This window comes from Embiotoca jacksoni, unplaced genomic scaffold (assembly GCF_022577435.1).
Source record: "Embiotoca jacksoni isolate LCO1_2020_lvr unplaced genomic scaffold, fEmbJac1.0.p SCAF_7, whole genome shotgun sequence".
Lineage (NCBI taxonomy): Eukaryota > Metazoa > Chordata > Actinopteri > Embiotocidae > Embiotoca > Embiotoca jacksoni.
Genome location: NW_027185425.1, coordinates 1,204,089 through 1,224,785, shown reverse-complemented (window position 1 = coordinate 1,224,785; position 20,697 = coordinate 1,204,089). Strand labels below are relative to the sequence as shown.

General features: G+C 44.8%; 1 protein-coding gene across 3 annotated transcripts; it reads left to right on the top strand.

Moving 5' to 3' along the window:
- Positions 1-2,522: 2,522 nt before the first annotated feature.
- LOC138215028 (zinc finger MYM-type protein 4-like) lies at positions 2,523-20,554 on the top strand. 3 transcript variants are annotated; one of them, XM_069176958.1, is made up of 27 exons: positions 2,523-4,335; positions 6,863-7,127; positions 7,875-7,988; positions 8,079-8,149; positions 8,281-8,433; positions 9,017-9,261; positions 9,375-9,570; positions 10,177-10,380; positions 10,705-10,855; positions 10,945-11,060; positions 11,351-11,530; positions 12,179-12,329; positions 12,420-12,592; positions 12,692-12,836; positions 13,050-13,148; positions 13,242-13,273; positions 13,477-13,621; positions 14,279-14,391; positions 14,738-14,954; positions 15,235-15,465; positions 15,586-15,695; positions 16,181-16,349; positions 16,504-16,655; positions 17,121-17,235; positions 17,335-17,583; positions 18,293-18,422; positions 19,100-20,554. In XM_069176958.1, the coding sequence occupies exons 1-27, from the start codon at positions 4,051-4,053 to the stop codon at positions 19,335-19,337; spliced, it is 4,449 nt and encodes a 1,482-aa protein (XP_069033059.1). In that variant the 5' UTR covers positions 2,523-4,050; the 3' UTR covers positions 19,338-20,554. The 3 variants fall into 3 exon arrangements, with proteins under 3 accessions (XP_069033059.1, XP_069033058.1, XP_069033060.1); XM_069176957.1 differs by having other exon boundaries at positions 16,091-16,349; XM_069176959.1 differs by lacking the exons at positions 16,181-16,349; positions 16,504-16,655; positions 17,121-17,235; ... (1 more) ...; positions 18,293-18,422; positions 19,100-20,554 and adding an exon at positions 15,834-16,122.
- The last annotated feature ends 143 nt before the right edge of the window (positions 20,555-20,697 follow it).

Genomic DNA, 20,697 nt, shown 5'->3' with positions numbered 1-20,697 from the left:
TCCTCCTCCTCCTCCTCCTCTTCTTCCTCCTCCTCCTCCTCCATCGGTCAGCAATTCATCCACCTTGCTCCCCTGTAACCCGCCCGGCCCGTCCCGCCCGGCCTTCATCCACTTCTCCCAGGCCATCCAGCCCGGCCGCAAGCTGAGACCGCTGCGGCAACACTCCCACATCCCGGCCCTGAGCTCAGAGGTGGCGCACGGTGACCTCCGACCCTCGGCGGCGCCCCGTCGCACCGCCTCCTCTCAGGGAGAGTCCTTGTTTGTCGTCGGGAAGCCGTGTTTTCTGAGCTGCGGTCAGCGCCCGGCTGCCGCCGCCGCTGCCGGTCCAACTCGCACTCAGCTTCACGTGTTTCTGCCCAGCGAGGCCGCGGAAGAGGAGGCGGACCGGGAGTCTGTGGACGAGGGCTTCATGGATGAGCTGGACACTAAGATAACTTCTCTGAAGCTCCAGCAAGGAGCACCAAAGACAGTCACGTCACATAAGCAAAACGGGTAAATTCTCTGCTGCAGGTCCATTTGGCCAAAAGTATACGGACGGCCCCGTCCTCATGTTTTGGTGCATTTTTAGATCTGCTGCTGTTACTTTGTTCAGATTAATGAACCCCACAGAGCCTCCGGGCACACTAGTGATATCCAGCAGGGATTTTGAGGAAGCCATCTCCTGTTTCAACGTGACAATAACCCTGTGCACAAAGCCACATCCATAAAGACGCTGTTTCCTGAGTTTGCCACAGAGAACCGTGGAACCCGACGGCTGAGTGAGAGCAGCAGGTTCAACACGGGGTGGAAAACCTTCCCAGAAGAGTGACGGACGTTGAAGACGAAACAAGATGGTTCCAAATATTGTGTTTGACGTTTGGGCGTCTACATACTTTTGGCCATGTGGTCCAAGTCTTTAGATGCAGCCTGGACCTGCACGTCTGTTTACACTTCGCTCTGCTAAAAGATGCACCTGGGGACTCAAATCAGGAATTATGAAAGTCATGCAGATTTATAAGCTACATAGAAACAATAATAAAGTGTAAATGCCTATATATATATATATATATAAAACGGTTTCTTATCAGTGACCAAACCTGAGGCTGTTAAAGGCTCCTTGTTTCATCATTTAAGGGTTTACAACCTCAGAATAAGAGCACTCAACGGTTAAAAAAATGTATTCTTTGGTATATTTGATATCAAATTAATGTTTTCACATATTATTGTATACATATGTTCGTTGCTACCCTTCTTCTGTTGACATCAAGAGTTTGCTGACGGTTCTGCAAATCATAAGACGTGTTTGGGTATTAAAGCATACGCTAATCAATGAAGTGGACTTCACTGTTGTGTAATCGGAGGTCAGAGTGGAACAAAAACCAGGTAGGATTTTGTATTTTTTTTCGGGACATTTTTGACTGAAAACACGAGAGTTAGTGAGAATGCATTTCCCTTTTCATCCTTCTGCAGTTGTTTTGCACCAATCACAAGCATGCTGATCTCTCTTTGTTTCATCTGAAGTAGAAATAACGCATCACTGTTCGTGTCTGCAGTTCCCACTTTGCTTCGACCAATTACAAATCAGAAACCCGTAGGTTATCTACTAATATACGTCAGGTATCATACAGTGTGTAGCATTATCGTAACGTGCAGTGTTTGTTAGTGTTGAAGTAAAAAAAAAACGTGTTAGGTTAGGTAGTTACTTTATTAATCCCCGAGGGGAAATTTTTTCGCTACAGCAGCATACAGAAGGAATAAGATAATAATAGAATAATAGAAAAGCAATAAAATAGCAGTAAAATAGCAGCAAAAAATATAAAATATAAATATATAATATAAAATGCGCAGTATATACAGCATGTATCTATATATACTATACTATATATATAACTGTTGTTGTTACATTGAAAAGTTACTTGTTGTGACACAATTTTGGATCCCAAACTTCCCATTGAACTCGATCCTAACCAAATAAGAAAAGCAATTCTCTTGTCTGAAGGTAAAAAAAACAAAAAAAAACAACAACAACAACTTCACACACCCGCCAGTTAAACGAGACATCCAGAAGGGGGCGGTAGTGCGACGTCAAAGGACGCCTGTCGTGCCGTAAAGCGTAAACGAAGAAGAACCAACAACAAACGCTTGCCAAACAAGCGCGGATGGGTTGCAAACTCGGGATACAGTAAAAGGGACGCATGTGAATCACTTCGCGGCTTCGGAGTCTCGTCGAGGAGCCGCCGGGTTTGCAGTTTTATTCGCAAACCCCGCGGACCAGGACTTTGGAGGGAAACATGGCGGCTACGGAAACTGGGGATGGACACGAGCGCCTGGCCGCCAATCAAGTGTCGTCTCTCCAAGGAGCTGGCGCGGTAATTTTCTTGCACGTTGTTTCGGCTACTTTCTTTATAACATTTGTTCTGCTGACACACCGGCATGTCCCGCAAATAACTGCGACCTCGGAGGGGTGGAGGGGGGAGGGGGGCGGCCGGTTGTTCCCCGAGCCGGCAGGTTATTTGTCGTAAACACATTTAAAGGCGAAAAAAAAAAAAAAAAAAAAAAAAAAAAAGGAGCTGGCTAATCTCACGAGCTAAAGTGGTGTGTATGTTTGGAGAGCTAGCGTTAGCTCAGGTGAGCTGGTTGTTCTCTTGTTTTTTTTTTACGATTTATTTATTTATTTACAAAAACAAAACATATAACCCGAGGGGCTCTCACACGGAGGCCGGTGTTTTCCAAAAAAACTTAACGCCGAGGCTCGTTAGCTCAGCCGCCGCGCTGCTCGTGTTTACATTGCGAGAGCAGCAACAAAAGCTAACTTGTTGTTTTCATGTTTTGTTTCGTGAAGGAAAAACAAACAAACAAAAAAAAGGATTAAAACGCAAATACGACTTTGCCTGCACACGCAAATCGGTGCTGGTAAAATGTTTTTATTTGTTATTGTCGGTGTGTTTCATCCTCCCATGTCGGCTGTGATTCCACAATAAATTAAACCCCCCACTGTCCCGGACCGGGAGGTCACGTTTAATACATGAATTAGATAATTAAATTAACTTTATTAACTGTCGCATCTTTTTTTTAATCCATCAAAGTAATGTAACTTTATTACTTTTCTAACAAATGGACCATAAGGCTGAAAAGTTCTTTAAAAACTCACAACAGAAGTCGACACCGATGGTAAACTTTTATTAATAGTTCTTCGATATCACTTGAAATAAGGATTTGGGTGTTTTGATTTGAAAGCCCGGTCAGCAGAACAAGTATGTTGAATGTCACAATTGAATGCAGTGAAAGAAAAATGTGACCAGAACCTCAAACCAAGACTTCATTCAGGTCTTTTTTTTTGTTTTTTTTTAAACGCCGGTTCCTGAATGATTTAAAAAGAAAAAAGAAGTTGCAGTCGTTGCACATTGATTTGAACTCAACTTTTCACATGATAGGCTTTGTAGAGCGAGTCCAAAACAAACACAACCAGCTGTGTGTGTGTGTGTACATATGGGACATTACAATTTCAATTTGAGCAAACTTTTATAACAGCGTTTTGTTTTTTCCCAATACGCCGACAAACTCAATCCTACAAACAAAAGTTAATGTTTTATGTTGGTTTAAAAAAAAAAAAAAGAAAAAGCAACTTACCGGTTGATTTATGTACTTAATATTTCTTGCGAATGATTTTTAGTTTGAAGTGTTTTTTTAAAAGGTAAAGGCAGAAATTCTAAAGAAGAAGTAGGCGTTTTGATCAGCACTAAAATATTAGTTTTTCTACAATATTACATCACATAAGGGATTCGTCTCTGCTGTAGCTGCAGGTGGCAGTGAGTCTCAGCGGTTGGTCTTCTTTTTTGATAGTTTGACCTTTTTGCATTTCACTTTTCTTTTTAAAAAAAAATATATTCAGTGGTATGAAAAAGTGTTTGACCCCTCCTGTTAAAACATAACTGGTTTATCACACCTGAGTTCAATTTCTCCAGCCACACCCAGGCCTGATTACTGCCACACCTGTTGTCAATCAAGAAATCACTTAAATAGGACCTGACAAAGTGAAGTAGACTGAAAGATCCTCAAAAGATAGACGTCATGCCGAGATCCAGAGAAATTCAGGAACAAATGAGGGAGAAGGTAGTTGAGATCTATCAGTCTGGAAAAGGTTATAGAGCCATTTCCAAAGCTTTGGGACTCAAGCGAACCACAGTGAGAACCATTATCCACAAATGGAAAAAACATGGAACAGTGGTGAACCTTCCCAGGAGTGGCCGGCCGACCAAAATTACCCCGAGAGCGCAGCGACAACTCATCCAAGAGGTCACAAAAGACCCCACGGCAACATCCAAAGAACTGCAGGCCTCACTTGCCTCAGTTAAGGTCAGTGTTCATGACTCCACCATAAGAAAGAGACTCGGAAAAAATGGCCTGCATGGCAGAGCTCCAAGACGAAAACCACTGGTGAGCAAAAAGAACATTAATGCTCGTCTCATTTTTGCCATACAAACAAATTTATATTGTTTTTCTTGAATTGTCTATCGCAACTCGGTGGAAATACGCTGGAGTCTGATGCTGACTTCTAAATGTTGTACTTGCGTTTTAACAGTCACCGTTTTGAGTGTACGAGTGCGTTCACACCGTCTAGTATGGAAACATGCAGTGCACCACAAGCACCCGGATGGTGCTCTCAAAACGCTCCAAAAAATTCCCACACTCACGCCATCTTGGCTACGTAGCAGCAAAAGCAGGGACCACTGACCTAAAGTACTTTCAAACTGTTTTTTTTTTCCAACAGCTGTTGCAGAACGCCACACACGTGTTTTATTCTTCAGTAACTGCTGTTTATTGTGTGACTACAGAGGGCACGAAAACGTCTTCATTTCTGGGTAAAATAATTGAAGCCGGCAGATACGTTGGCAGGTGATGCATTCAAATGCTACCGTTTTTGTGGTTAAAATCAGAACGGCAGTGTGTGGTTTGAGACGGCAAACCGAAGAGAGACGTCCACGAAACCATTTCCACAGCGACACTCGGTGACTCGTAGTACTCAACCGCCAAAATGACTGCTGATACCTGCAGGTTTTGAGTCTTTGATTCCATCATCCGTTATGTTTTAGTGCATCGAGGAGATTCTGCTCATATTTCTTTGATTAACTTGGCTGCTCTCCTTTTGGACGTCACAACCAAGTTGTTTTTTGGGTGCAGGTATTGAACTATTTTACAAAAACAACTTTAAATCTTACTGCGGTTCATATCGACTTTTTGGTTTTTCTTTTCCTTCAAAAATCTAATTTCTGCTTCATTTTCCTTAAGATTATTTCACTGGGGTTGCCAACCTGCAAGTTGCTCGTTGTGTAAACAAAGTCATAAAGGAAGACTCCATATACAGTGAAGGAAGTAATTATTTGATCCCTTGCCGATTTTGTAAGTTTGCCCACTGACAAAGAAATGAACGTTCTATAATTGTAATGGAGGTTTATTTTAACAGACAGAATATAAAAAAAAAAATCACATAAAAGTTATAAATTTATTTGCATTTGATTGTGTGAAATAAGTATTTGATCCTCGACCAACCAGCAAGAATTCTGGCTCCCACAGACCGATTAGATTAGTTCTCTCGCTTTAAGAAAGTACTCCGAATCCCAACTCATTACCTGTATAAAAGACACCTGTCCCAACTCGTTACCTGTATTAAAAAATTTCCCCTCGGGGATTCATAAAGTAAATACCTACCTACCTAAAAGACACCTGTCCCAACTCGTTACCTGTATAAAAGACACTTGTCCACAGAAATCAATCAATCCGATTCCAACCTCTCCACCATGGAGACCATGTCTCAGGACGTCAGGGACAGATTGTAGACCTGCACAAGGCTGGAATGAACCACGAGACCAATCGGCAAGCAGCTCGGTGAGAAGGTGAGAACTGTTGGTGCGATTATTCGGAAATGGAAGAAACACAAAATGACCATCGGTTGCCCTCGGTCTGGGGCTCCACGCAAGATCTGGCCTCGTGGGGTATCGATGATCGTTAGAAAGGTGAGGGGTCAGCCCAGAATCACACGGGAGGAACTTGTTCATGATCTCAAGACGGCTCAAGACCTTAATCCCTTCGAAAATCTGCGGAGGGAGCTGAAGCTTCGAGTTGCCAAGCGACAGCCTCAAACCTGAAGGATTTGGAGGATCTGCAAAGAGTCGTCGAGCAAAATCCCTCCTGAGATGTTCAAACCTGGAGACCAACTACAACAAACGTCCGACCTCTGTGCTCGCCAACGACGGTTTCTCCACCAAGTACCGAGTCATGTTTTGCTGGCGGATCAAATACTTATTTCACGCAATCAAATGCAAATCAATTTATAACTTTTATATGATGTGGTTTTTCTGGATTATTATTATTTTTTTTTTTATAATCTGTCTGTTAAAATAAACCTACAATTATCGACCGTTCATTTCTTACAAAATCGGCAAAGGATCAAATAATAATTTCCTTCACTGTACATATTGTTGAGAAACGCACAATGCGATGTTTATCAAAATCTGAAGCAAAGATCCCCGAACAGTACGTGTTGAAGTGTCACAGGTTGTCGACGCAGAGTCACTTGTGTTGTGCCGTCATCGTCTTGTGACGGTCTTCTGAGTTATCCAGTGATTTGAAGCCCTCTGACACACACGGCAAGATTCATAAACTTTTGCAATAACAATCCTTCAATCTCCGACCTGTCATCTAACCGTCATACAGATGTCTGCTGTCTCTATTTTTATTCAGCTCAGTCGATCAATGACTGACAAATTGTTGCATATTCAATTTAAAATAGATTTTTTTTTTTGTTGTTGTTGTTGAAAGGCACAAGATGAAATTCATCACTTTGGTCCTTGGCATCATGTTGACTCCTCTTTATCCCGCACAGGCGACCGAGGAGACGAAGGAAGAGTCCATGGAAGCGGAGGAGAAACACGACGCGGACGCAGGCGTCGACTCTAAGGAGGACGTCGGCACGCAGCAGGATGAGAAAACCTCGGACTCTGACCTGAAGGTTTCTGGAGGGGACGACCTCGATGAGATGATGGACATCGGCACGGTGGATCAGGTGGAACAGGAAGCTCAGATGAAGGAAGAGGAACAGGAAGGTTTGGATGTGGAGCGCAACCGCTTGCCTGCTCCTTCAAATAAAGGTGACATAAAACGGGCTTTTAGCTTCTCGCGCGCGTTAGTCACGTAGTAGATTTATATACGCGATGTAAAAGTTGTGTTTCTCCTTTTAACTGCCTGATTGTTTGATTTGACGGTAATTGATTCACTTTTAATTCAGTCTCGAACTGTTGGAGGCTTTACTGAAACATTACGAGGGCTCATTGGCGCTTTAACGTTTAAGTAACTATGACGACACTTTTTATTGAGACACGGGAGTGAAATTTCCATCACATTTATCTAATGTCTGAAATGTGCTGATCTGAAGTTGTTGTCATCTTTAAAAATTTTTTTAAAAAAAGACCAAAATGTTTTGCATATTCTGTTCTAATTGACATTTTTGGTTGTATTGATTACGGACAGTTAGCTGTGCGGCAGGTGATCAGTTCTGCAGTCATCCATTAACCCTCTGCAGCAGGAGGTGTGAGAGGAAACTCCACGGTCACGGCTGCTTTACATTTGAACTTCACACCATGAATTTTTAAGTGTTGTGCAGCAAACCGGAGAAAATATACTTTGATAGTTGTTTTCAAACTGCGACTCTTGTAACTTCTAAAAGAGAAACTAATACAACAAACAATGTTTACCAGGTAACCTCTCTTTATGAAATCCCATCAGAGCAGAGTCTTCGTCCTGGTTTACTGTCAGAAACTCAACCCAAGACACTCGAACAATGCGGTGGGATTCGAAGCTGCTCGGCCGATAATTCCTGCATTTTAAATTTCCCTCAGTCTCGGCAACGGAGGACAGCAACTCCGTCAAGGAGGAAACTGACGTGAAGCCCTCGGCCGCAGACTTGATGCAGTCCTCCTCGTCTCCGTCGTCTGTCGCCACGGCGAGTACAGGTGGGCGACACGCAGGAAGTAAAAGTCAGCGACCATGTGACTTCGCGGCCGTTTTGATTTCATGTTTTAATGTCGCTCATGTTCCTGCAGGAAGCTCGTCGCCTGCGACGGTGCTGAACGGCATGAAAGTGGTCAAGCTTTCGCTACCAAGACTGGACGCCGTAAGTAGAACCAGTCGCGTGTACGTTAAAGCAGGATATGAGTTTCGGCGTATTTTGGCTTCGCTGTCCGTTCGTTCTGGATTTTACGTCACTGTGTTGGTACAAATGTTTTCTTTTTCTTCCTGGTACAGGAGAAGTTGCGCGCTGCAACCAAACCTATCGAGTCGTGCCCGCCGCCTCTTTTGGCCAAAGTGAAGGACGAGCCGGTGGATGAGGAGTACGAGCGGGCGGCGATATCCTGTGCGTCCACAGCCACTGTGAAAGACGAGCCTGATCCTGCAAAGGTGCGACACTTTGCACAAGTTATACTGTTGCACAATACTGGAGAAACTCCTGTAGGTTCTGTAAATGCTTGTGGAGCTGACTAACATTGTGTCTACGCTATGGAGATTCAAGATTCAAGCAAAATTTCTAATCAAAAATTGCTCTGAACTATTCGATTATTTATCGACTGTTTACCTCTTCTAATAAGAAGGAGCAGCTGTAGATGACAAAATCGAAATAATTGGTGGAGAAATTTTATTGACTTCATGTTTAATGGGAGTCTATGGAGCTGGAGGCTTTTTGGAGCCGCCCTCTAGTGGCAGTCAGTGGTATTGCAGCTAAAGGCTCTTCCGCATCGGCCTCATTTTTCAGAATCGGAAGCTACGAACACTTTTATATACAGTCAGTGGCTAAATTGCACAGTGGAAAGACACAATCCTCTCTGCACATCGCTAGTAGGTCAGCTTAGGCATTTTTTTTTGTGTGGTGTGAAGTTTATACGTCCTTATGCACACGCAACGTGTCCGTCTTCAAATCATCAGTCAGGCTGTGATGTCAGACCATCGCTGCCCTCTGCCTCACCGCTTGTTCTGGTGTTCACAGGACGACTTGAAGATCGGATCCGTCTTCTCTGTGACCTCAGCTGCCGAGACGGCGGCGACGCCGCCTGCCTCCAACCCCTCGTCCACGCAGCACATGTCCTGCTCCCACTGCAAGAAGAACCTGATGAAAGGCCAGACCGCTTTCCAGAGGAAGGGCTCGCCGGCGCTCTTCTGCTCCACCGCCTGCCTCACCACGTCTCTGCCCGGAGTCAAAGGAGCCACCAAGATCTGCCACAACTGCCAAAAGTGAGCCTCACGCAAGACATGCAGACAGTAAAGCCAGAGATATTCCTGAACTGTGTCGTTTCAAAGCGTACGACCGAAGCTGAGTGTCTCTTCCGGATGTCGTTCCTTCTCAGGTTGATATTTCGGCCGCAGGACGTCATCCTGTCTCCGGACGGTAAAGGAGCCATGAAGGACTTCTGCAGCCAGAACTGCCTGACCTCCTTCAACTACAAGAGAAACGCCTCCACCCGGAAAGCCCCCGCCTCCGTCAAACAGCCACAGCCATCAGGACCACAGACGCTCTGCAGCATGTGCACCAGATTCTGCATTGTGAGTCAAACACAACACTCCTGCAACGAAGTGTTATTTCCATCATTGATTCATGAATCGTCCTTAAAATGGACCCCACTGAATCGTGACAATTGTTAAAGGTGATGTCTTTAATCGTGTCTTGTTTTGTCAGACTAACAGTCCAAAACCCAAAGATATTCAGTTTATATTGATATAAAACAGAAAAAGCAGGAAATCCTCATTGAGAAGCTGTAATTGGTGACATTTTTTTCCATTTGTGATGTGTCCTTTGATTGTAACAAAGCATCCATCCGGATCGATTATTGTGTTTATATCAGTCAGAACAGCAACTTCTCTTTTTTTGGAATCTTATAATGCAGGAAACATTTTTATCTAATTTTTTTTTTTTTTTTTTAAATGCTCTGATGCTGTAAGGCACTCGTGCTACTCAGAGAACCGGGGTTATGTAAATAACCTAAAGCTTCCTGTGCTCGGCAGAACTGAGGTTCATTTTAGATTTTCCTGTAATGGTTCTGTTTTGTTTACTTAATCGTTTATGCTCATAAAACACACATCATTTTCACTTTCGGGCTAAAATAACCTGCACTGCTTTTTGTTTTTTTTCCCCTTGTCATCTCCCTACAGAGCAAACATGAGGTGATCCTGAGCGGCGCCGTCCACAAGCTGTGCGGCGACGCCTGCTTTAACCGTTTCCGGACCGTGAACAACCTCGGCATGGCCGGCTGCGCCAGCTGCGGCTCCTACTGCCTCAACAAAGCACTCATGTTGAAGATGGAGGACGGCAGCAAAACTGTGTGCAACGCCGACTGTTTGGCTCAATACAAGGAGGTACGGAAAGACAAGGAGGGAGTCCGACAGAAACCAAAAATGTCTCGGTATTGACAATTATCATAGTATACATTCAACACCAGGATACACGCAACTTTACGAGGAAACTCCACAGGAAAACACTTTTTAATTTGAAGGTCAAGAGGTATTTTCAGTTCAGGATTGAATCTGAAATGTATCAAATAAAACGTTTGTTTTATTTTTAAATCAATAGCTCGATTCTCCGTGCGGCCGACGTGGTCGAACATTTATGCCTAAACAATCAACAGCATTTTTAATCTCTCGGTCCTACAGCGAGAACGTCCGTTTTCATTTTCTTCCCAGACAACCAAGGTCACCCAGCCGTGTACGATGTGTCATACCCACCGTTTGCTCTCCGAGATGGTCGACAACCAAAACAGCGACGACACGGTGAACCTCTTCTGTAGCAGCAGCTGCGTGATGGCGTTCAAGGTCCAGACCGTCAGTGCTTCAGGTGCCGGACAGCAAGTTTTCATTCCAGGTTTTTCTTGCGCTGCTTTTAAACTCGGAAAAATAAGACGTGAACAAACTCCTCGTCCACAGGTGCTCGGTTAAGTTGCGATAGCTGTGGGAAAAGCACCGTACCTGCGTATCACCTGGCCATGTCAGACACCTCCATCAGGAACTTCTGCACTCTGCCATGTGTCATGGCTTTTCAGGTAATTACATAAAAGACATCGGCGCTAATTCACACGACAACAACACCACGCTGGAATTTTGTTCTTGTTTTTATCGACACACTTGAAAATGACTTTTAGGGATCAGTTTTACCACTTTATCATCTGCTCATGTCACAATATTCTATCTCTCATTCACCGAACATTTGATATCTCTGATCATTCATGTGGAAATAATTCCCGTCACGGCTCTGCCGTCACACGGCATCACGCTTGGTTAATAATCATGACTCCTGTATACATGTTGTTGGTTTTTTTTTTCTGTGTTTTAGGACAAGTTCAAAAAGTCGCAGAAACAGGTGAACGTTTTTACGAAGCTGCCTTTAGGATCCGAACAAATCCAGGCCGTGACTCCTCCTCAAACACGGCAAGCCGACAAAGGATCCCAGAATCTGCACTGCTTCCAGTGCGCCCGCATCATAACCTTTAAACCGGAGATCGTCCAGATGAAGGTAAACTCGGCGTGTGTGCGCGTTGGTGTGTATTTTTGGACAAAAGTTCGATAGGCAGAAAAAAAAGAAAAAAGTGTCTCTGCTCAAGTTTTAAGTCCATGTTGAAATCGCAAATGTTCACGTATCGGTGGTCACAAAAACGCGTGTAACTCAGGCGCTGATGATGATGAAGTGACCTAGCGTGAAATACTTACTCATGACGGTTACGTCGTCCCTCTACGACTTTGCTGTGCTCTGTTAGCGTGCAACAGGAGCAGCTTCAGGCCTCTAAGATAGTAAGTTCGTACTCCTTTCAATAGACTTGGTCTCTGGCTGCCCACTGCTCCTTGTGTGTGTACCGTACTTATGATGGATTCATTCCCCACGATGATTAATAAAGTCCTTTTAAAATAAAAACCAACACCAATCTAAAACACTCCACTAAAGCTAAATGTGATGACCTTCATTTAATCCACGGCTGTTGTGTAAAACTGGTTTTACCAAGGTGTACCTAATAAATTGGCCACTAACTGTATATCCATTGTCGCAGCTTTTATCAAGACTGACTGTTGTTTCAGTGAATATTAGAGCAGAAAATAACGTACAAAGTGCAGAACTGAATCGCGAGGACGTGTATTTGTGAGGACTGACAGTTCTGCTGGTTTGCAGGACAAGATGGTGTTTCTGTGCAGCGTGGACTGTTCACACGAGTTCAAGAGGGACAACGACGTGACGAGCCTGTGCGAGTACTGCAAGATCGAGAAGATCACCCGAGACGTGAAGAGGATCAACAACAAAGACTGCTACTTCTGCAGCGACGGTGAGGACGCGAGAGACGGAAGCGGCTCTGAAGAAGCTGAATTTAAACGCCGCGGTATTAACGGCGAATCGTTGCGATTCCTCTTTCCAGGCTGCAAGCTCCTCTTCAGACACGACCTGAGTAAAAACTGGGGGAGACACTGCCACTCCTGCTTCTACTGCCAGTGCATCTCCAAGAAGCTGGTGACGGCTCAGTACGGCGGCTCCACGGAGGAGTTCTGCTCTGAGGAGTGCCGCTCCAAATACACCATGCTCTTCTGCCACGTAAGCGAGCCTCCACGTCGGTCGTTGTAACCCCGCGGTCGCGCTGCAGCGGCGGCCGCTGCTCCACGTTTGACTCGGGTTTTTTTTTTTTTCTCTCAGGTCGCAAAGTGTGACAACTGTGGGCGAAAAGGGAAACTACGGCAGAGTCTCGCCATGCAGGGGGAAGTCAAACACTTCTGCGACCTCACGTGTATGCTGCAGTTCTGCAGCGACATCGTGTTCACGCAGGGCGAAGTCTTGAAAGGTGTGTTGGTGTTGTTGCTTTTTCCTGTTTTGATTTCCTGTTTTGTTTTGTTTCGTCTGACATCAGTTGCGAAATCAATCGAACCCCAAATTTGTCAAGTTTGGAGTCGGTGACTTTAGACTCAACAGGGCCCTCGTCGTTATATTTGCGAGGCTCTTAAGTTTGATTTATTTCCTGATCTTGCTTCGTGTTCCTGTGCGTTCTGGTTTTCAGGCGACATCGTGGAGGACACGCCCGTCATCGCCAACGTCATCTCGCTCGCAGGTCCGCCGACAGCAAATTCCAACGCCTCCGATAGAACGACTCGGCAAAGTACGAACACGCGAGAGAAGAAAAACACCACGGATCCTGATTTATCAGCCTTTTATTGTGAAAGTCTCATCTGTTTCCTGCTTTTCTCCGCAGGCACAAAGTTCAAATCAAAGAACTCTGGACATGTGAGTTGGTGTTTGTTTTGTAAAGCGTGAAATTAGATCACACGGGTGACAAATTAAAGAAAAACGGAATATTCAGTCGATGTTTGAGTCAAAGTGTTTGTTCTCTATTATAACTGATAATTTTCCGGAAGAAGCCTTTAGAAGACCATCTGATGTTTTAAGCAGAAGTAGTTGTTGACGTGCTCCGTTTGTGCGTCCATCAGATCAGCGTTCAGACAGAAACGGTGAAGACTCAACCTCCTCCCGTCCAGAAGATCCTGAAGAACAAGGCGCTGCTCTGCAGACCGCTCGTGCAGAACAAAGGGGTTTCCTGCAAAACGCAGACGGCCGACGTCGAGGCGCAGACGGGTACAAGAAAAATGAAAGCTTACGCATTAGGACGTTTTAGTTCTTTTGCACACAAAAATAATACATTAAAAATAATTGTTTGGCAAATGCTTTGCACACCTTGTGGCCACTGCCTCCGTGTATGAGCGTGTGTTTTTAATCAATATTTTAGTGGGAATTTCTTGCTGCCTTTTCTCATGAAAGACGGGACACAACTGGAAAACAAAGTAGTTTACAGGTGAAGGGAAAATAGTCGCACACTTGTAGCTTTGATACAAAAGTGTTTAAATTCCTAACCGATGTTTCGACATGACAGTTGTTTTAGGGGACATGATGACTCAACAGAAATGATAAAAGGGACCGTTTCCACAGTTTTACAAATGTAGCGTCTGATAAAAGTGTGTTTTGATTTACTGTTTTTTTTTTTCTTTGTTTAAACTAACGAGCAAAATGTTGTTCCTCTTAAAATCAGAGTCTCTCCTATAACCACAGATTAACTGCTACGATGTGTTGGCCCTTAAAATTAAAAAAAAAAAAAAGCATCCTCCACTATATTCACATATGCTTCTATTGTATTAACGCATCGTTCTCATTAATTTAAGAACATGTCGTCGCTCCTGTTGAAACATTCACGCCAACGTTTCCCCCCCCCCCCCCCTTTTTTTTTTCTCTCTGTAGATGACGTCTTTCCAAAACTGCTGGTCGTGCCGGTTCCTGTGCCGGTGTTTATTCCTGTGCCGATGAACATGTACAGCCAGTTTACCCCCAAACCCATGTGCCTGCCGCTGCCTGTACGTCTCGCACCACAACTTATTTTGATTGTTAACTTCGGCTTAATTTTCCTGTCGCGACCTTTGTCTTCAGAATCGATTCACAAAACTAATAATAGCAGGAAATTAAATTATAATCAAAGTTTACTTTATTTGTCAAAATGGAGAACTTTTTTATGTGACTCAGCCATGCAGTTCCGCTGCAAAGACAGAATTCAGGGAAAACCTAAATTAAGTGTCTTAAGGTGTTGCCAGCACCATCTCGTGAACAGGATTTCAAAATAAAATGTATTTATTAGACACTCTGGCGCAGTAAATCTTCGAGACCCGCCTCGTGAGCTGTTGTTTTTCTTGATGTGGACTGCAGCTGCCCGTGCCGATGTTCCTTCCTGTGACGATGGACAGCGCCGAACGTATCGTGGAAACCATCGAGGAGATCAAACAGAAAATCCCGTCCGATCCGTTCGAGGCGGAACTCATCCTCATGGCCGAGATGGTGGCAGAGCAGGAGAAGAAGGACAAACAGGAGACGGCGAAGGGGGGCGCGCAGGAGAAAGAGGACGAGGGGACGGAGGCCCCGGACGGTAAGAGGGAGCGATTAACAGGGTGTTTGAGGAAGTAATGGAAAAAAAGAATAATTTAAAGGAAGGGTGACATTTTGTTGTTTTTCTTTTCCATCTTTTAAAAAAAAAATTTGCCCTTTTTTGGTAAAAATATCAAAAGCAAAGGTGTCATTTTTAAACTCGTTTTTCATCCACAGCTTTTCAATCCATCATATTATTTCCCCATATAAATACATTTTTAATATTAAGTGTAGTATTTCTAATTGCTCAGCTCCTCTCGTGTTTTTTTTTTTTTTTTCAGACCACGTCAGTAACTACAGCGACGACTTGGACACGGACGACTTGGCCAGTTTCCTCAACAACTGGGAGGACGCGTCCTCTGACGCGGCCTTCAGGTCGCCCGGTCGATCGGACGCCTCCGAGAAGCTCAACCCGACCATAGACGTTCCTGTGGGCGTGGCCAGTGAGCCTATCCCTGAGGCCCCGCCTCCAGGCCCGCCCTCCATGGACATCGAAGCTGACTTCACTGTCGGTGAGAAGATGGAAACATTCATCTCCGACTTGATTCACGTTTTCTCCTTTTGTTGGAGGCTGGCGGGTTGAAGTCGTCACAGGCGACCTTCTAAATATTTGATCTGCTTGTCTTCGCCAGAAACTCTGGAGAGGATGGCCCGGCTGAGAGAAGAGTCCCTCAAACCTCTGAGCCCGGCGCCGTCCTCGTCACGACGACGACAATCTCTCAGGAAAGTCAAAGAAAAGAGGGTAAGTGTCTGTGAAAGGAGTCCAGGACCTCTTGCACCTTTTAGGACTGGATGTGGTTGTACATGGAGAGAATGAGCCGTGTTCAGACTGCCGGCCCAAATCAGATTTTTTTTTTTTTTTTTTTTACGGTCTGAACAGCAAAAAACAACAACACATGAAATCAGATTTTTTTGCAATCTGGATCCGCTGCGGAAGAAAAATATTAACAACAGTCCACTGACAGAAGCTCTTTCGCCACATCCGTACCGGCTGCTTCCGTTCTGGAGAGCTGCGCGAACGCCGTTGCCATAGCAACCCATGCAGCTAAAGATGTCTGCGCACGCCAAATCCGACCTGTTCCCTCTGGCAAATAAAAGTATCTCTGACCTGAGATACAAAATCCGATTTGCCTGCAGTCTGAACGAAACCCGAGCTGGAAAAAAATGAATCCCCGTGATCGTATCCGCGATGAAACGCCGTCTCCGTCGCCCTCTGCTCCGTCGAAGGGTCGTAAGCCGTCGAAGGCCGCGGAGGCGACGCCTCAAAAAGGTCCTTCCACGAAGAACGCGGCTGCAGACATCCCGAAACTGAAGAGCGAATACGGAGTCGATGCGTGGAAGCGATGGATCCAGTGGAGGCAAACGCAACCCGACCTGGAGAAGCCTCGCATCGGCTGTAAGTCTGGACATGAACTACATCACCATCACACAGTACGCTGGGTCAACACTGGGTCCGTCCATTCCCAGCCAGCTTCATTGCATCTCACCTGTCTACCGTGACTGCTGACAATGCATTTTTTTTTTTTTTTTCCCCCTCCCTTTGACCTCAGCGCGTCCCATCGAGTTGAAGGAGGACGTTCTTCGCTGCACCACCGCCGAGCTCAGCTACGGACTCTGCTGCTTCATCAACGAGGTGAACCGACCCAACGGAGAGCCGTACTCCCCCGACAGCCTCTTCTACCTCTGCCTCGGCATCCAACAGGCAAGTCCTTAACCACACGAACTTAATACAAACGGTAATGAAACAAAAAAGATTTATATAACGTGCGTTTGTCGAGTTTCGAACCGCGTGCGATATTGTTTTAAAAAAAAAAAAAAAAAAACTCGAACCGGTGTGGGCATTTCAAGCTAAAAAAAGATGAGTCGCTATTTCCTGCGATTTTTGCGTTTTTGACAGCTGTAGCAGTGTCTGCATGTTTCTGCTGTTTGTACAGAAGCATCTAATCTCACAGCAGCAGTGACATTCTCTTCTCCTTTTTGTCGAAAAGCTTTCAGGTGAATTAGCGCCACCCGCTGGCAGTAGTAACACATTACTAATATATATATAAAAAAAAAGGAACGAGAGCGCTGAGCACCGACAGACTTGCGAAGCTGTAAATAAATAAGAGGCCGCTCCTTTTATTTTTCCGAGTCATGCTGACGCTGTAACTTTTCTTCTGTCCGTTAGTATCTGTTCGAGAACGGTCGCGTGGAAAACATATTCATGGATCGCTTCTACAACAAGTTCTCCACCGAGTTCACGTCCATGCTGAGAGGTTTCAAACCTTCGGTCACAGCCAGCGGTGAGTCGGCGAGTCGTCTGCCGACCTTTCAGTTTGTCTGTTTCTGTCCCACACAAATAAACAAACAAACACGCCCGCTCGCTCGCTGTCCCTCCGCAGGTTACATCCACTCCCGAGTGGAGGAGGACTTCCTGTGGGGCTGTAAACAGCTGGGGGCGTACTCCCCCATCGTCCTCCTCAACACGCTGCTCTTCTTCTGCTGCAAGTACTTCGGCTTCACGGCGGTGGAGCAGCACCGCCAGCTGTCCTTCGCCCACGTCATGCGCTGCACCAAGACCAACCACAACAACACCAAGACCACCTTCCTGCGCTTCTACCCGCCCATATCTGTAACCGAGGCGGACTCAGGTACCGGAAAAAAAAAAGGGCCCAAATTAGACACCCAAAAAAGCTTGTTAACAACGTTCATGTTAAGATATTCAAACACAATCAGTCCCCTTCAAGTTACGTCCTTATAACTATCTTAATTCTCGTGCCTTTATTTGAATGTTGTTGTTTTTTTTTTTGAGGAGGTCGAGATGTTTGTGGCAAAAAAAAAAATCATCCACAGCACCGGATGGTTGTGATGAAAAGAACTGCAAATAATCCTGAGACTTTGTGCATTTTGTTGTTGATATTGTGGAGTAACACCTGTTGGTTCACAGTGTTCAATCTGCATTGGTTGAATTATTATATTTTACTTAAGGAAACACAAATGAGCATCAAAAGCCGGCACAGACGGCACATTGCATAATGAGCTTCATTTATAGTTCTGTTTTGATCCTGAACCTTTGATTTAAATGTTTTTAACTGTGACATAAAGCATAAGTCTTATACAGGTTTTTGCCATCTAAACTCTTAAAAAAAATTATAATTAACTTACTATGATAAATGATTATTTCATCCATCAGTCTGTCTGTTGTTTGGTTTCATTTGAAATCACACGGGACCAAACAGAAGTCCCACCAGAGGGAGCTTCTGTGTTTTTGCTCTGTATGTTTCCGTGTTGTGTTGAACTTCTGACTGTGACGTGGCTTTCATATTGAAAACGAAGTTCCACGTATGCGTCTGTCTTCAGATTCAGAGGCAGCTCCGGCGAAGAGGCGCAAAGAGGAGGAGAATAAAGAGGACATCCTGGAGATGATGGAGAACACGGAGAACCCGCTTCGCTGTCCGGTCAGACTCTACGAGTTCTACCTCTCTAAGTGGTGAGCGTCCGACAACCGTCATCATTCACGGCTTTTACATTGAAAAAAAAAAAAAAAAAAATGGTACAATAATCTCACCTCCTCTTCCACATATAAAACCTCCCTGAAGATGACTGCCGTCATGTTCAGGTTCATTTGATCAGATAGATTTCTTTTTTTGGGCTGTAGTAGATTGCGGCAAACGTCCCATTATGATTCCATGTTTTTAGATTTTAAAACCTAGAATTAAAAGGACAGGTGCACTTTTTAAAAAAAAATTTAAGTGTGTAAATCAAATATTATTCCTCAGACTCAGTCTGGGACTGAAAGCAGCTGCTTAGACTTTTAACTAAAACCAGAAAAAAGCTCACATCAGATTTGTTTCAGGATCGATTTTTTTTATGACTTTTATGTGGCTGCAGATATTTCAGAGCTCGTCTCCACTTTACGAACCCGAAGGTCCTCAGACGAGAACCTGCAGCTCGTTCCTGTGTCGAGGGGACCAGGTCTTTATTGTCAAGTAAAATCTGCCTGAGTAGCTAAGACCCAGCAAATCTTAAAACCCATATTTTTTTGCCAGTCCTTTAAAAAACAAAAAATAAGTCTCTTATTTCTCCCCTCCAGCTCTACTTTTGATGTTTGCTATGAGTGAATACAACTAAACGTATCATTTACGTTATTAACCGTCCTCCACGCAGCTCGGAGTCGGTCAAGCAGCGCACCAACCTCTTCTACCTTCACCCCGAGCGCTGCTGCGTCCCCAACAGCCCGCTGTGGTTCTCCTCCACGCCGCTGGATGACGGCACCATGGAGGCCATGCTCACCCGCATCCTCACCGTCAGGGAGCTGCATCTCAGGCCGGAGGAAGAGACGGAGCGGACGCCCGACGACCCGGCGTTTCTACCCGACGGGGAGGAAGACGAGGATTCGGAGTGACGCGAGGGAACGAGAACGAGAAGGGACCTTTTTTTTTTTTTTTCTTCTTCCTCTTTTTTTTTTTTTTTTAAGCAGGTGCTGCTGCCGGTGGCGTAAATGTTTTGTAATTCAACATTTTAAAACGTCGCCGAGTAAATAAACGGACCGACTACAAACCTCTCGACACTTATGACGACGGTGTGTTTCAGAAGATGTCAGACTCAGCTCAGCGTTCAGACTGTTTACCACTGCTCAGCAGGACACAGCCCCCCCCCCCACCACCACCACCACCTCTGTGTTTTTGTGGTTGTTACTTCCGTTTTCCTTCCATATCATATGATTCCTCACTTTTCCTCTGCACGTCGGACTTCAGGTTTCTCGGAGGGGAGTTCCTCCTTTCTCGGACTGACGTTTAGGTCCACTGCCGGGAGCCGGAGAGCCGCGATGGATAAAGTGTCTCTGTAAACGTCCGCCGCAGCACCGAAACAATCTCCGTGATGTAAATCGACGACCATCCCGTCGGGAGGCCGACCTGCGGGCTTATTTCCAGACACGGTACTTTTGCACAGTTGTTAAAACCCCGACGATTTGTTTCAAACGTCGTTTTCGGACATCGAGGGAGTCACCGAGTGAATCGCGAACACGTACAGCAAAAAAAACTGCAGGAAATCACTATAAATCATTTATACCAAAGTCTAACATGACCGTGTTTTTTTTTTTTTATACCGTCTCATGGTTTAATTGATTTTCCAAAAGCCTGTTCAGCTTTCTCATGGTGAGGGATTTACTTGATTCACATAATACTAAAAAAAACTACAGAATCAAATCACTTTTCTTGGATTTTAATCACTAGTGTCCAATTGATGACATTAAAAATATGTTCGGAGTTCATTTGACAACATTAATATTATGGGTTGAATGTTGCTGAAAGCGGTGTTTTAAGAAGGCGAATGACTGATGCAATCTGGGAGGAAAAACAAAACAAAAAAAACACAACTTCTCCATGTTTGAGTCTGTTAAGAGTTCATTTTGGGGAATGCTCTTTCATCCAAGGGGTCCTCTGAGACTTGTTATCATATAATAATAAATAAATAAATGCTCTCCCTTTATGTATATCGGTTATAATAACCCCCTGTTGTTAAGAGTGGCTGCCAAGGTTCTTGAGTGTTTTCTATTGAATGTTCGTTTTGAATAAAAAAACCCTAAAAGCTGTTGAAAACATTGGTGTCCTCCTGATGCCTGCATTCGTCCACATCAGCTGTGTTGGCGTCACTACGGGGACGTAACAAACGACGTCAGTCTCCCGCGTTGTCCCTCGACAACCACTCGCGCACCGTTTTCTCACCGCCCCCCTCCTCCGCCGATTCGCTGCCTTCTGGCG